Source organism: Aulonocara stuartgranti, assembly GCF_965226115.1.
Source record: "Aulonocara stuartgranti genome assembly, chromosome: 16".
Taxonomy (NCBI): domain Eukaryota; kingdom Metazoa; phylum Chordata; class Actinopteri; order Cichliformes; family Cichlidae; genus Aulonocara; species Aulonocara stuartgranti.
The window spans coordinates 28,576,604-28,591,768 of NC_138952.1; the positions used below are offsets into that span (position 1 = coordinate 28,576,604).

Sequence of the window (15,165 nt, forward strand, 5' to 3'; positions counted from 1 at the left end):
GTGGGAGTCAGAGCTCTCCTTTTCATTTTAGAATGAACACATTTTTTCTTTGTTACTAATTCACACTTTTGGTCATTGTTGAGATAGAAAGCTATTCAAGGCAGCAGCCAGCTCCAGGTCTGCGAAACTGAAATTATAAACTCTAATTTGCAACTGATATGCTTTTCCTGACCCAAAACTACGAGAAAAGTAATAAACTACAACTGAGAACGTTTACACTTTTAACACTCATCAGTTGTTGTGTTCTTGTGTTGAGGTTCTCACAGTTTTGTTTCAGCTCTGAAGCCGTTTCATTGCTTGTTTCAGCCGTCAGATGAAGACAGTCTGAGCCTTAATGTGCCAATGAGTCACATCACAGAGGAGGGAATCGGCAAAGACGACTCGAGTGAACACATCAGCTCTCTGACAGGTACACACACACACACACACACACACAGAGTGGCCAGCATGTGGCGATGGTAGACAAACTGTATTATGCTATCTATTGTCACCTGGTTAAACTCTCTGGACAGCCCGGATCCATGTGAATGAATAGTGTGTGCACGTGCGCTCTTATTACTCATGCTTTGGGAGCATGAACATCATCTGGACTTGACTCCGTTGAGAAAAAAGCATAACCAATTTGAGAATGCACATTGAGTGATTCAGTCAATGATTATGGAAAAGAGGAAAGAGTGAAGTAATCAACAGACTTGCACAATTATTTATCTGCTGCTGGATTTGTTCATGCAGCATGAAGCAGTGCTCAGCACCATCTACAAGTCAGGAGATCCTGTACGAGCCCTGCCATGCGATGTGGTTCAGCAGTGTACAAACTGAGGGTTTAGTAGTTTTGCTTTTCTAACCTGTCAGCTGTGTGTGTAAAAGTATCTGGGCTGTTGAACTCTATTAAAGAACAGCAGCAGCTCCCCAGACACAGTTTAAATAGACTTCAATCAGCCTTAATTAGGTTAGAGCTGATGGAGGGTCACATTTACTGAACTGAGATGAGTGAAAAGAGGTTATTTATATTTCTAAACAAATCCTTAATCCTGGCGTCACAAAGATGTTTTACATATTATATATTTGACAAATGTGTTGTTTTTAAAATAGCAGCAAGCTCCTGCTGTGGTTTTTATTATTTATCGCCAATTTTCTTGTGAAAAGTTTAGAAAATGAATGAAATTTAAACAAACACAAAAAATTAGGGAAAGAATTCTCAAAGGTTTTAAGAGCTGACTTAAGGGCTAACTCACGCACCTGACCTGCTTTCCTCCAATCGCTTCTCCTGCACATTCTGCCACTCGACATCTGTCTTGGCAACGGCTCCGGGCAGATATTTGGACAGTTCTTTTGAAATCCTTGTCTAAGTGCAAGGAGAGACAGCCATAACTTGAAGTAGTGGTTCAAAGGTTTGGCGGCTTTGTCCCCAAACAAGATTAAAGTAGCTTTCTTTTTCCTCAATTTATACTTCTGTAGTGCATGCACAGTTTCACTGCATCTCAATCCAATCATCTGCTCATCCCACCATAGGACTGAACACGTTCTGTGCCAGTTTATGTGACGGAGGTGTGCCTGCTGACACTCATAAATATGTTTCAGCTGTTGATTGGCTGTTTGAGGCTTGGTGCCAAATTTTTGTCATAATTTTTTTCAGGATTCTTCAGTTCTGCTTATTTCCTCCATTTAGTGTCTAGTTAGTTGTGACTGGTGAGCTGTGATCAGACTGTATTTGTATCTGTGTTTTATTTCTTGCACATTGATAATAACTTTGATGTTTTTAAAAAGTGAATCTGTTTGAATGAGTGTAAACACATAGACAAAAACTGTGCTGCGTTACGCATGACTGACTAAAATTGATGGAGCTGTGACGTTTACAAGTCCCTTTATAACTTTGGTTATGCAGGTAATTATAATCCTTCGTGGGTTCACTTTCATGGGAGTTGTGCTTTTGTGCCCATATTTTTCATATTCTATCAAACCTGTGGTGCAGAATTCTACAGCCTACACTTCAGCTTAAAACTGAGAGTTCATGTTTCCTTCATTTCAGCAGACCCAAACTCTGACTCGGTGCAGCTGATTGAGGAGAGCCCTACGGAAGCCCTGAGAGACCAGAACAGAGACTCTTCTCTCAGCACTCGCTTCATCAACTACATCAAGGCAAGAGCTCGTGTTGTGTTGCGTCTGCACACCTCTGAGTGCTTCAGTTAAAAATTGATGCAGTAAATGGTTCACTTCATGCATAATGCCTCCCTCTGATTGATGTTATGTAAAACTATTATGTTCACTGGGTTACTTTATTCCAGCATTAGTTACGCTGCCTGTCGTTTTAGGCTCATGCGGTTTGTTTAAATGGAGCCTGCAGCATAAACTGTCACTTTATGTTAATCTCAATTAAAATTCCTTTTAGACTTAAAAGTTTTGCTTGAATTGTCATGAAGAGAGCCAGCTCTACTTAGTATTGGAGTTCATCCACCTTTTTTAGCTTATTCCAAGTTAAAAGTACAAACGGGTTTCACATCATCAAAACTCAGTTTTTACCTCTGCCGATGTTATTCTCCAGTTGCACATTGCTTCTAGTCATTGAATTGGCCGTGAACTCCTCTGTATACCAAAGTACTCTACAGTCAAATTGCAGAATAAAGACTTGCTGTTAGAAAAGAGTAAGAAACAAGAAAAGCATAAAGAATGGAAGGAATGGATGAAGAAAAAGGACTCTGTTTTCTAATTGTACGGAGGAGAAAGTGGTAACGTCTCTGAGCCGGACTGTGGATCATGTGATTTCTGCAGCTGTTGCTGATTTGCGTACGCTTGTCTTTGCAGGGTAGGACGGCAGCAGACTTCGACGAGCCCCTCAGGATAGAAGAAGACTCTCACTGGTCAACACAACAAACGTAAGTTCGTGAGCATAGTGTCGTTTCGATTTCCACTTTATGACTCACGTTTAGTTTCTCCTCATTTATTGGTAGATTATTGTATTGTATGTCATAATTAGATATTTTTCTTCTACTTTAATTAACACAGGTTATTCAGTATCTTTTTGCAGCATCATTCAAAATCAGTAGTGATTTTTTTGTGTTTCTTTCTGTTGATTGATGACAATTTAGAATCTACAAGTATCCTCTGAGGGATTTTACCAGCTGTGATTTTATGATATGGCACCATCATCACCCGTGTAAATACACTGTACATATACATGACTCTCATTTCTATCTTTGTGGCTGCAGGTCAAAAGTCACAGGGGGCACAGAGCTCCACATCGACATGATCAACCAGCTAAAAGAGGCTGTGGAACTGCTGCAGGACCCCAGCAGGTGAAAAACACCAACAGCTGAGTGTTAGTTAGAGCTAAGTGACACCACAGTGAGTCTATAAGAGTATCCATAGTCTGTTTCCCTTTGCTGAGTAATAATTCATATCTGCAGCACTATGTTACCACTGCTGAACTTACTTAAACTATGAGAGAATTAAACTTGACTGAAGTCATGTTTTTGTTTTTAGTTTGTTTTTCTCATTTGCAAGCCAGCACTCTGTGGCATTACTATTGTGTTTTGTGCATCAGGGTGAACACAGAGGAAGATTTGTCTGGAGTCCAGCTCTATCCAGTGGAGATGGTCACAGTGGACGAGTCACTCAAGTAAGATTCCATGAATCTGCATTTAAGACTACTTGTATTATGACTGTGGAAAAGGTTTTGGCCTGATGGACTGAGGGGAGAAATGTTTTTGTGTTAAAAATCTCTTCTTTTTTTTTTAGCTCCGAAAGCATTCTACCTCTATTTAATTCAGTTCGGTTTTATTTATATAGCAGCAAATCACAACAACAGCTGCCTCTAGGTGCTTTATTTTATAAGGTGGAAATCCTACGACAATACAGAGAAAACAGAGAAAACGCCAAACAACAGATGACCCCCTATGAGAAAGGGCTTTGATATAAACAGGAAGCAAACCTCCGCCAGAACCAGGCTCAGGGAGGGGAGCCATTGGGTGAGGGGAGGGAGATGGGACCAAGACACACTGTGGAGGAGAGCAACACATTAATGATGAGTAATGATTGAGTGAAGAGTGGTGTATGAACACAACAAAAAATCCATCAGTGTGTCTTGTATGTCAGACTTGATTACTCTGTATCATCTTCTCTGTCAGCCCACAGTCAGTGACAGCTATCATTTTATTAACGTTCAATCGATAGCCTCAATTTGTGTAAGTAAATATTCTAGGCATGATCAGAAAGTCCTGGACCAACTGTCTCACAATTTTGAGTTTGAATTGAATTCATTCATTTAAAAGGAACAGTGTATATTAGTGAACATATTAATCTTAAAATGGCAGAATTAGCAAAAAAGGCTACTTTTCATCTGTAGTCCTTTGCTGTAAATGGGCTGAAAAAATGGCTATTACAAAGAATTCATCATGCATCTTTGTAGAAGACAGTTCAATGCCATCTTGTTCCTAAGATGCTTCTAAACCTAAATTCTGAAAAACATAAAATAAATGTCTTTTCTTGTATTTGGGCCAATATGGTCGTTCCTGAAGATAAATGTAGTTCTGATTCTGTACACTGTTTTATGTAGGGTCATGGTAAAGTAGATCACTTGCCCTTATTTTCCTTTTTTTTTCTCCTTAGCGGGCAGGACAGTGATGACGGCGCCACATCACCAAAGGTACAAACTCCAGTTTGTTGGCCAGTAATTTATAATAAAATAGCAACATTCACTGTGTCTGAAGAGTTCTGCTAAAACTTGGATTTTGAGCTTTTTGTTGGATTTCTGGGTCAGCAGGTGGCAGTGATTTTTATTAATGAGAACTTTCAGGAAATGCCTGGTGGCTCTTCTCTTTGACAAAAGCACCAGAGGAAGTTTCAACAGATGAAAATGTTATTTTGGTATAAACATTTTAGAGGAAAGAATTGGTACTTGCAGCCAAATAACGTTCAAACTCTCCTTCATTTTTCCTTCATGATCCCTGAGCCATCCAAGCAGAACATGTAGGTATGCTAGTAACAGAAAATACTTACAGCTGAAACCTTTGATGCGTCCTGTAGCAGCACATGGATGAAGGTGGCTGTGAGTTCCAGAAGAAGAGACAGATGATTCTAGAAAAGGCCAGGTTTGAAGCCCAGCTTGCGTGCCGGGAGTATGAGTGGCATATGTCGATCAAGGTAAACGTAGCGCCAGACCTCTGGATGTAGTCTCTGTCCTCCGAGTGAGCTGTCTACGGTCGTGCTTCGCAGTGATCCAACGGTCGTGTGTCTGTTTGCTGTGTTAGCTGCCGATCACACCTCTCTGAGCTTTTCACGTGTCGCATTTCATCCAGCAGCCTGATCCACATGTGCACAGAGAGGGAATGTGTTTCTCTGTTGCTACATGCGAGTCTCAATCTTTCACCAGTTACTCGCAGGCTTTCTTGGGAAATTACTAACTGGCTAAACTGAAGGTGGGTTTACTGAAAGCCTTTGTAGTGGACAGTAGAAAAACAAGTGGCTGGTGTTTTCTCTCTCCCATGTTAGTGTGCAACATTCATCTGCTGAAGTGGCTGTGTGACTTTGTTTTATAATTAACACTGTTTCAGGGTTATTTTTGTAATTTCATGAACTATATATTATGATGTTTACTATTTATTGGATTAACACCAAAACTTTGTTTTTTTATATTTCTGTACTACCTCTATTTATTTCTGGGTTAAAGCATCGGTTAAAACATCCAATGCTTAAAACAGTAATACCAGAATTTGTCTTTCTATTGCTTTTTTCCTTTTTCTTTCTATTATTGTAGGGTCTTTACCATAAAGTGCCTTGAGGCAGCCGTTGTTGTAATTTGACAATGGTTACAAATAAAAAAATAAAATTGAATTCTGTTGTAAAACATTCCCTATTTCCTCAAATTAGATTAGGAATGATAGGTTTCTGTATGGAAGACACTGAATTGAATGTACCATTAAGTTTATGTTACATGGGGTGTTTTGGGCAAGGTCTGTTTACATTTGCAAAACTTATGGATGTTGTCTAAAATGTTATCCTGTTTTGTCACAATTAATTGTTCTTTGTTTTCTCCATTATGTTAACATTTTTTCTTGTGTTTAGCTAGCTAACTTAATGTGTACAATAGCAAACCTGTGACACTATGAGTGCAGTGGGTTTCTGCTTTGATGGTCATCACTCTTTGTACAGGCCTGTAAGCAGCACTGTATTTAGAACAAATGGAAATCAAAGAAGATATATATTGCAGTGTGTTCTGCATATATTTTAAACTGCTGTTGTTCACATAAGAAATGCAAATTCAGATCAGATGTTATTACCAGGTGAAAATATGGAAGACCGTAGGATTTTTTTTTTTTAAATAAAAATAAAACAGTCTTTGGAAAAGAATATGTACCTCTTCAATTTTGTTGAATTACACACCTCTGGAGCGTTGGTGCTGACACTAAGCTAGTCTGCTGTATCTGTGTTTCTGCTCACCATATGAGTTGAGTGATGGTTGAAGGTAGAGGAGGCAGGAACTGAGTGGAGTGTTGTTCTGAGTTCAATTTTAGGCCACTGAGCTCCTGTTAGTCTGCACAGGTTCATCACAGGAGTGAATGTGTTTCTGTGTACTTTATCTCTCTCTGTGGAGTCATTCATAAGTCTGTGTCATTGAAAACTGCACATGAAGCACAGGATCAAGAGTGTCCAGCATTTTTTCATTAAATTGACTAAAATAGGACTGACTTTAATTTTTGTTTCCATTTCTGTTGTTGTAGCGAAATGACAGATCTCCAGTGAGCGGACCTCCATCCTTCTCCAGCCCACCCTTTGGACTGAAACCTCGTTCGGGTGAGTCAGCTGAGATAGTGGACCAGGTTAACTGGAGTACCAGATGTACAGGTTAACAAATTGGGGTTTTTTTCTGGACAGAGTATACTTTCAGTTACCACACTGTGATAATTTAATGGCATTTACTATGCTGGTCGCTGAAAAAAAATGCACAGTCTGAGTGTAGGATGAACACCTGATTTTGACATGAGCTCTGTTGCTCTAGTCATACAGTTTGTAGCTTATGTAGTTTTAATTTAAGCTTAGCCTAGAGCTCAACATTCTAATTGATATAATCCATATTGGTTAAACAAGAGTGTAGGAAATTGTCTTTCTTTTACGTGGCTTTATATGGCTTTAAAAACCCTAAAAGCAAAACTTTCTACAGGTGGGTGAAAAAGCAAACGCACTTAATTATTTTTCTTCTAAGGCCCTAAAAGGGTGTCAGCTTTAATACACTGCTGGAAACGTCATCATAATAATGTTGGTCCAGGATAAACATTAAAACTGACATTGTTTGAGCGTTCAGCTAATGCTTTGAAAAACTCTTGCTCACAAACCAACATGTATACCTAAATTTGACTAACAGCAAACCTAATTTTGTAATATATTTATTATTTTGTAAAAATTAACAACTTGAAATGCTTACCATTTGTTCCAGAATCTTATACAGAGTTTTATACAAACTAAGGCATTTTTTCCCGAACATTGCAATGCTATGACATCATAACAGTGTGACTGGTCAGTTGATCCTGGACAAACAGTATTGAACAACACCAACACGGGCATATCAGATACACCGCTGGAAACCCTGAACTTAGTCATTAGCTTAAAGCGAAGCAGCAGCAGTCATGTTGTGGCAGCTTGTGGCCCCTGCTCATCAGCTTTATTTGCAGAATGATAGAAAGCTTCTGCCCATGCTTTATTATAGTTGGCAACCATCCAGCTTTTGTTTGCTGTTACCAGTGTGAAATGATGCTAACCGCTAATGAAGCTAACATGATGCTAACAGCATGTGAGAGTGATTTGTAATGTGAAATGCCACTAATCTTTATTTTGTTTTGTGCTGTTTTGTTTTGTGTCTTGTCATCTCATTCTGTTTCTTTGCTTCACCTTTTTTACCTTTTCTGATTTACTTGTTTGTTTGCTTTTTGCCTTTTTTTGTGGCACTTTCATTTCTCCTGCATGACCTTTGATGTTTAAAATCACATAAACACTCATTTAATCTGACCTGCCTGCATTTTTGAATCAATACCTGCTTCATTGATTCCTGAAAACTAATTCACACTTTCTCCTGGTGATTTTTGCTGTTTTTTGGGGTGTGTTTTTCGTGGAATGAACTTTGCCTTGCTGTACTTGGTTCACCTTGATGCTCACCCTACCACCACCACCACCTCCTCCAACTACCTTCCTTGCACTACACACACCCCCCACCTCCTGCGTCTCTGAACACTTCCCACTTCCCACCCGCCTGGTTGTAGCTCCACCCTCGCTGCCCTGCTCGCCCCCGCCTTCCTCTCTCGACCCCTCCCTCCTCCCACAGGCCTCGCCCCTCCATAGAGATACACCTCGTAGCCATGACGACGGAGGCAATCACAACCGGGGTAGGTCCCGCTTTATCTGCTAATTGGCCAGATGACACACATCTGGGCTGAGCTGTCTGCTGACAAACCCTGGGTAGGGACCGTTTTCTCTTCAAAGCCAGAAAAGCCTGTCATTACTGGTCTTTAACTTTAAAGGTGGTCTTTAAATGTGTTTTAAAAAACAAAAAACATTTTGAATTTAGTCTTTTGTCTGTTTTTCTGTTCATTAGTCCACAACTTGTTTACCATCCTATGTCATATCATATCATTTTATTTAACACCAGCAGCACTCACAAAAAGTGAGCGTATCAGAATTGGTTTTCAGAGTCATTGCTAAGACAGCTGTCATCGCCCCCCCGTCCTGAAAAGGATAAGCAAAGAGGATTGCTAATTAATTAATTAACTAATTAATTAAGGTTATATCATTGGGAATTACTGATCTATACCAGGTTTAATTTCAGAGTTCCAGGAACAGAGCCATTATAAATGAAAAACCAACCTGATTTGAATTTGGGCGATCTCCTCTTGCAGTCACCTCCAGTCCACGTAAAGGAACCATTTCCAGCACAGTTGCTCTTGTTCTGTCTCTCCATGGAAACCCCATTATGACTATATAACTGTCAACTCTGACTTCACCACAGCCTTCAAACTTTCACAGCCATGAGTGCACACATCAGCTTCTCTCCATCTGAACAGTTTAGTTTTGTTAGGTTCAGTTTTAGTTGTAACAAGGCTTTATATCTGTCAGAATAAGCATTATTGATACACATGTGAAGGTCCTTTAGTCCCAGTCATGACATGCTAACCATTCACAGCCTGGTTGTGCTGACAAAAAAGACTAAAACTAAAGGGAATTCCAGGATATTTTTGTATTTTTCTGTACTGTTTTTCTTTTCCAAGCTCTGCTTTTTACATTTTTATTTTTATTTCAAACCAAAATGTTTTCCCCACTGAGCTTTTAGTGCAATAATATAAGGGTGACCGTTTTAGCACACTGGAGGCTATTGAGGAGGCGCATCGCAGGTTGCAGAGAGATATTGAAAAACAGCGGCTGTGCTGTGGAAGCCATCCAGGCATGAAGACAATGGTGTTGAATGAGAGATCGGGTATGGTTTTTTATTTTTGATGAAGGAAATCTCGGAACAGATTGTTCTCAATCTAGCTGTGATCCTCGATAATGCTCTGAGTCTTACGTTGTCCTTAGTGGCAGGGAGGCGCTTGCCAGTGACGTTCTCTGCTGCCTCCACCACTCTCTGTAGCTGTTGGCATAGCAACTCTCACTGTGGAACTGTGTACCCCCCTTAATGTTGCTTCCTGTAGTTCTCACTTCTCAGTCCAGTGTACCAGCTCAAATTTTGGGGAAAAAAGTCTCAGCTATTTGGCAACTAACTGACAATATATTTATTAGTTTTAAACAAGTTTTTGATTTGTTCTTTCTCAAATATTTGTGTGGTCTGATAAATTTGTTGAGCACAGTACCTCAAAAAAAGAATTTGCCTGTTGTACCTGCAGAAATATGTCACAAATAATTTTTATAATCTTTTAGAGTTAGCCTGAGTGGCGATTGTGAAAGAAAAAAGGAGTAAAGGAGCTGTGGCTTCCTTCAGTTTTCCTCCTCAGTTAAAGAAAAAGCAGTAATGTCTGATGATGTGGTGTTGGGCTGTCAGCAGGCATCTGAACATGCAGACATTTAAACTGCAAACACTGAGATTTAAGGTGAAGCTGAGTTTTTTATAAATTTCATTTATTTTTTAATCTTGACGACAGCATTTTGGACAACCTTTTGACACAGAGGGTCTGAGTTTGTGTTCACCTGTGGTTTTAAGAAACTTTATTGTCATCTCATCAAGCTGCGACTCACTGGCTCCTCTCGTTGGTGCGAATGGGGACAGCAGCTTCCTTTCCTTTGAAATTCTGTCACAGCTTTCTCTTAATTTCTCTCGTCCACTGCCACTGTGTGTTTCTTTGCCTCAGACCACATGTTAGGGTGTTTCAGATTAGATGCTCTGCATGCACGCGCGCGTGCATACGTTTGTGTGTCGAAACAGCAGACTGTGATCAAAGACGAGCTTCACCGCACTCTGCTTTCATCTCCAGCTGTTCCCGTGTGTGTGTGGTGGCTGTGGACCAGCAGGCGCACGTGGTAGAAGTTAGAGCTGATGCCATGATTTGTGCGTGCGACTGCAGCTGGCTTGTGTAGAAGATCTAGAAGGTCTGAAATTTACATTTCTAAGAAAATAGCTATTGTAACAAACCAAGTGTTTTGTTGCTTCTATATAAGTGAGTGTGTTCTAATGACTGAGAATCATCAAATGCAGCTTGCTGATTCAAAGGAAAACCCCAGTGCCTTACAAACTGGGGTCTAGTAGTCTGACACCTTTGCCCCACAGTGCAGGAACCACATGTGATCCACAGGTGGCTAACCTGGGGGGAAATTTGCCCACATGGGAGAAATGTGAGATTACGCAATGTGCACAACCACGCAGTTCACTCACAGGTACCCACTGTTTGCCTGAACATGCGTGTTTGCTGGACTGAGTTTGATCTGGCAGTGTTCTAAAGAGCTTCTTGTCAGTCATACATAGCTTCCCCAGTCCTCAAGTGCTTTCATAAATGCTGAATGAGGTTGATTTTTGTGGAGGAAAGTCCATGATGGTCAGGGCAGACTTTTTGGCCATGGAAGTGATTGGAACGCCTAAATTCAGTGGTTTGAATGGGTGAGTGTAAGTTCTTGCACTGTAGTGTATAATATAGTGTATCTTGGCAAAGCTGTCTGCTCTGCTGCATATGCACTGAGCTGGGCACACTGAGTAAACCTGTTACTGGTGGACCTTACATCTTACTGAAGTTGTCCTTCTTGCACTTGAGCAAAATGAAAAAAATGTTATTATTAGGGGTTTTTTTTAATGCGTTAATACAAAGAATCCCAGCATTTGTTTTCACTTCTGTTCTCATACTTCACTCCAGAAGGAACAGTTCTGTTTTGTGTCGGCTTTGTCGTGACACTGCCTGCATGTGTTGTGAGTTGAAATGTCTTAAGTCTAACCATCACATGGCTTGCAGCATCAGAGACCGTATTAGGAAAGTCTGATACACACACACATACAATTGGAGATGTATGCGTCTGTGCATGTATGAAGTATCAATGAGTCTGGGTTTCGTGTGCGTCTATTTTCGGTTCCTATATTTTAAGCGTCAGATAATGGTCCCTAAAGGGGTATCCTACTTCCACTGGAATAGAGTCCAAGATAGTAGATGGATCACAGCCGTGTCATATTTTATTTATCTTCATCAGCACCAGTTTCAACTGTAGACCACAAAGTGTGGACATGTTTTGCCTGGTTGTGACTTTAGGACAGGGTTCACACTTGGATTAACAGTCAAGTTTGGCTGGGTCATTTAGCTGTAATGTTTAAGGTTGGGTTAAAGGGGATGTGAAAATGCAGTGTGTCGAGGAAGGTGCTCACAGAGCTAGAAGTTATTTTTGTGCGGCCCAGAAGAGAGCTGCAATTTAGTCGTTTGGTCCATAAAAGGCTTTGATATATCGCGGCGACTCTTAGCTGTGAGCTGTTCACACACTCGCTGTAATAACTCTTGAATGTTCACAAATCTGTTACTAACCCTCAGAGACTCTTTAAACTTCACTTTCTCACCACTTTCAGTTTTTAAGTCTGACTCATTTTCATTTCACTCTTGTAACATTTTACATGTGTTTCCCTTTTGTGCCCTCGCTATATAAAAAACTTTTCAAGTGTACTGATGCTGAACTTAAAAGTACAGTGATTCGGTCTGTTGATGCTAACTTTCACACTGTAAGCTATCTGACTGCGCTCTCAGTGTTTGCTGTTGTAAGGAGAGCATCATTAGTTATCTATCAGTGGCTTCCTGAAACTCTTTTTGAAGCACAACATTTCTACACGAGCCCCTTATGTGTAAGCGTGATAAGATGGTGACTAATGGTCCGTAATGGGTTCAGGCCTCAGGGAGAATGACATCATGCTCCCATCGTCAGTGCGCCTGACCTCATTAGTGACCAATCATCACCTTGTGTGAGTGACTTCAAGTGCAGATGCATGCACAGACTGCGTGTGATCAGTCTTTGAATACTTGTCTTTTTAAACATGTAACTACCATCATTTTTAAAAACTATGTGCCGGTTTTAAAAATGGTTATGTAAACCATCAGAATCCATAAAAAATAATCAAAGGACATTTGGATTACTTGATGGAATTTACTGCAGGTTACACTAAAACATGTTTTGTTGCAAATGTTTATTTTTTCTTCCTCTTTATACATATGAAAATGACTTCTGATCTCATTTACACTGACTGAGGCAAAATGGAAAAGTGTTGTATGGTCAGACAAATCAAAAGTGGAACTAAAGAGGAGAGGAACCATCCAACTTGTTATCAGCAGTCAGTTCACAGGTGTGCATCTCTGATGGTACGATAGCAGCAGAAATGTATATACAGGTTTTAGAGCAAAGTCCTTCATATTTCAGCAAGACAATGCTAAACTGCAAGTATTACAGCAGCGTGGCTTCATAGTGGAGAATCTTTCACCAGTTACAATCTTTCCACACATTCTGAAACGTAAAATACAACAAAGAAGCTGTTTAGCAGCTACAATCCTGTATCAGTCAGTCCAGCAGCTGCTCTCCTCAGTTCCCCAAATTTTATGGACTGTTGCTAAAATCCGATGTTACTACATATATGATGTGAATTGAGATGCTGCAGTGCGGTAAACCCAACTTTTTTGAGACCTGTTGCTGCCATCATATTCAAATTGAGCTAATATATTTTTTCTGTGTTATGCTATAAATAAAAGGATTTATGAGATTTGCATGTATTTGCATTGTTTTAATTTACATTTTGTACAGCGTCCCATCTTCTTTGGAATCGGGTTTATGTAATCAAAGGCCAGGAGCGTTTAATCAATTGTAATCAAAAAGGCAATCAGCCAGTCTTTGATAGTATACTAACCTGATTGGATACCCTTCAGATGTGAGCAGTTACTGTGTAACAGCCTGTTATATCAGCTCCTGCTGTTTTTTTAACGATTCAATCATCCAAAGTCAATATTCATTGCTTTTTGTGTTTATCCTTGGAAAATGTGGTTACCTTTGCTTTTCAAGTCTTGTCTTGTCAAGCCTGCGTGTGTCTTTTTCATCTCATTTCACTCTCATTATTGGCGAATTGGCCTCAGTTCTACTGCCCAAGCCGAGGCCTGTAGTCCTGGAGGAGACGGCAGGGTTAAAAGATGGAGCTAAAGTGAGAGCTAAGAGGAGGAAATATAAACTCTGTTCCGCCACAGTCATGGAGAATTTGGGGTCCTTGGGCAATAACATGGGCGTGCTTTGGTGAGCTGACGTTTCCACTGTACACTTTCACACTAGCTTCAGCCTGAACCAACACACTGTTTGGATCCCTCTGTCAGCTGATTCAGAGAGCATCCAGATGACTTAAGGTGAATGATTATGGATAATAAATGGATCTCGACCACCTCTGTACCACTTAATGACAAGCAGCGGAGCCATGGACATTATGAAAGATGGCTGCAGCCACCATGATGAAAGATGTTCCACACTTATTCTTCTTTGATTAATATTATTTATTTATTGCTTTTATTGTAAACACAGCCTGGGATGCTCTGTCAGTATTGCTGCAGTTTGTAGTCCAAATTCTGCTTAGATTGAGATAGTGTTTAATTTTTTATGTTACCAGTTACAAATCAGGAGGGTATTTGGAGGAAAACGCCAACAAGCAGGACTTTGAAAGCCCCCCCATGAAAAAAAAACCTTCAGAGAAGAGGCACAGAAACAAGATGCTACAGGCTCAGAATGTCCAGATGGCAGAGCGACAGAGAGATATTTAGAGAGAAGAGGAGGAAGATGATGAAGAGGAGGGAGTGTTGAGCAGCTTGTAGCATGACGTGACCCAGAATATAAACCGAGTGAGAGAAAACCGTTTGCCCTTCACCATATTCCCCTTCCTCTTCGTCTCAAACGGAGAGCTCAGGCCAACCAAAAGATTTTTCACACTAAGACGGTATTCCATTATCCTTTAGTGGACCCCAGCTCCTCCACCTGCTGTTTCCCCAGAGGAACTAGGCTCCAAGGTCCAAGTAGATTATTTTACCAACTCAAAAAAAACGTCAACTTGATCAGTGGGTTTAGTCAAAGAGCTTCATTCAGTTCCAGAGGAATGTCAGTGTTGACAGTGCAGAGTTGAAATGTGGGTAAAACTGTTGAAAACATTCACACCCTGAAGCCCTCTCATCTTCTCCTCCTCAAAACATGAGATGACTCCCACTGAAAAGCCTGGAGCTCCCTTCTGTGGTCGCTCAGTGGAACTGCACATTCACAGGCAGTGTTCAGCTTCATTCAGCTGTAAGAGGCTGATGTATGCGTGTGGAAAATAGGACAGTGAAGAGGTGAATGATTCAGAGTTTAGCGGTGTGCCTTTCATGTGTGTGGGTGTGTAGGAAGAGACCAAGTGTGTTTCACACTCTGTCCTCCTACACACGCTAAATAAAAGTGCATCTCGTCATCTGCATTTCTAATCCGAGCTTCTCTTCACTTTCTGCTCCAATTGTTGATATTATTTAAATTGAAGCTGGAACAGTCCAATCCCAGCAGCTGTTTTGATCTTTAATTTATGCTTTTAGTTGTTTTTTTTTTCAGGCAAAAGTAAAGCGACTCTGCAAATATTTACATATTTATTTTAATCTCCTCAAAAGAACGAAAGAGCCGCCATCTGTCTGCTATTTTTGAGGGTAAACTAAAGATCTGGTATGTGGGAATACATATATATGT

At 40.3% G+C, this 15,165-nt stretch overlaps 1 protein-coding gene across 6 annotated transcripts in view; it reads left to right on the forward strand.

The window, feature by feature from the left end:
- lrch1 (leucine-rich repeats and calponin homology (CH) domain containing 1) overlaps positions 1-15,165 on the forward strand; it is a 101,002-nt gene that overhangs the window by 66,242 nt on the left and 19,595 nt on the right. For 3 of the 6 annotated variants that reach the window (XM_082508508.1, XM_082508510.1, XM_082508513.1), the window contains exons 8-15: positions 307-409; positions 2,030-2,139; positions 2,803-2,873; positions 3,207-3,293; positions 3,542-3,616; positions 4,606-4,642; positions 6,717-6,789; positions 8,250-8,372. In XM_082508508.1, the coding sequence (XP_082364634.1) occupies positions 307-409; positions 2,030-2,139; positions 2,803-2,873; positions 3,207-3,293; positions 3,542-3,616; positions 4,606-4,642; positions 6,717-6,789; positions 8,250-8,372 (679 nt within the window). The remainder of the gene's footprint in view (positions 1-306; positions 410-2,029; positions 2,140-2,802; positions 2,874-3,206; positions 3,294-3,541; positions 3,617-4,605; positions 4,643-6,716; positions 6,790-8,249; positions 8,373-15,165) is intronic. The other 3 variants (XM_082508511.1, XM_082508512.1, XM_082508509.1) reach the window with 2 other exon arrangements.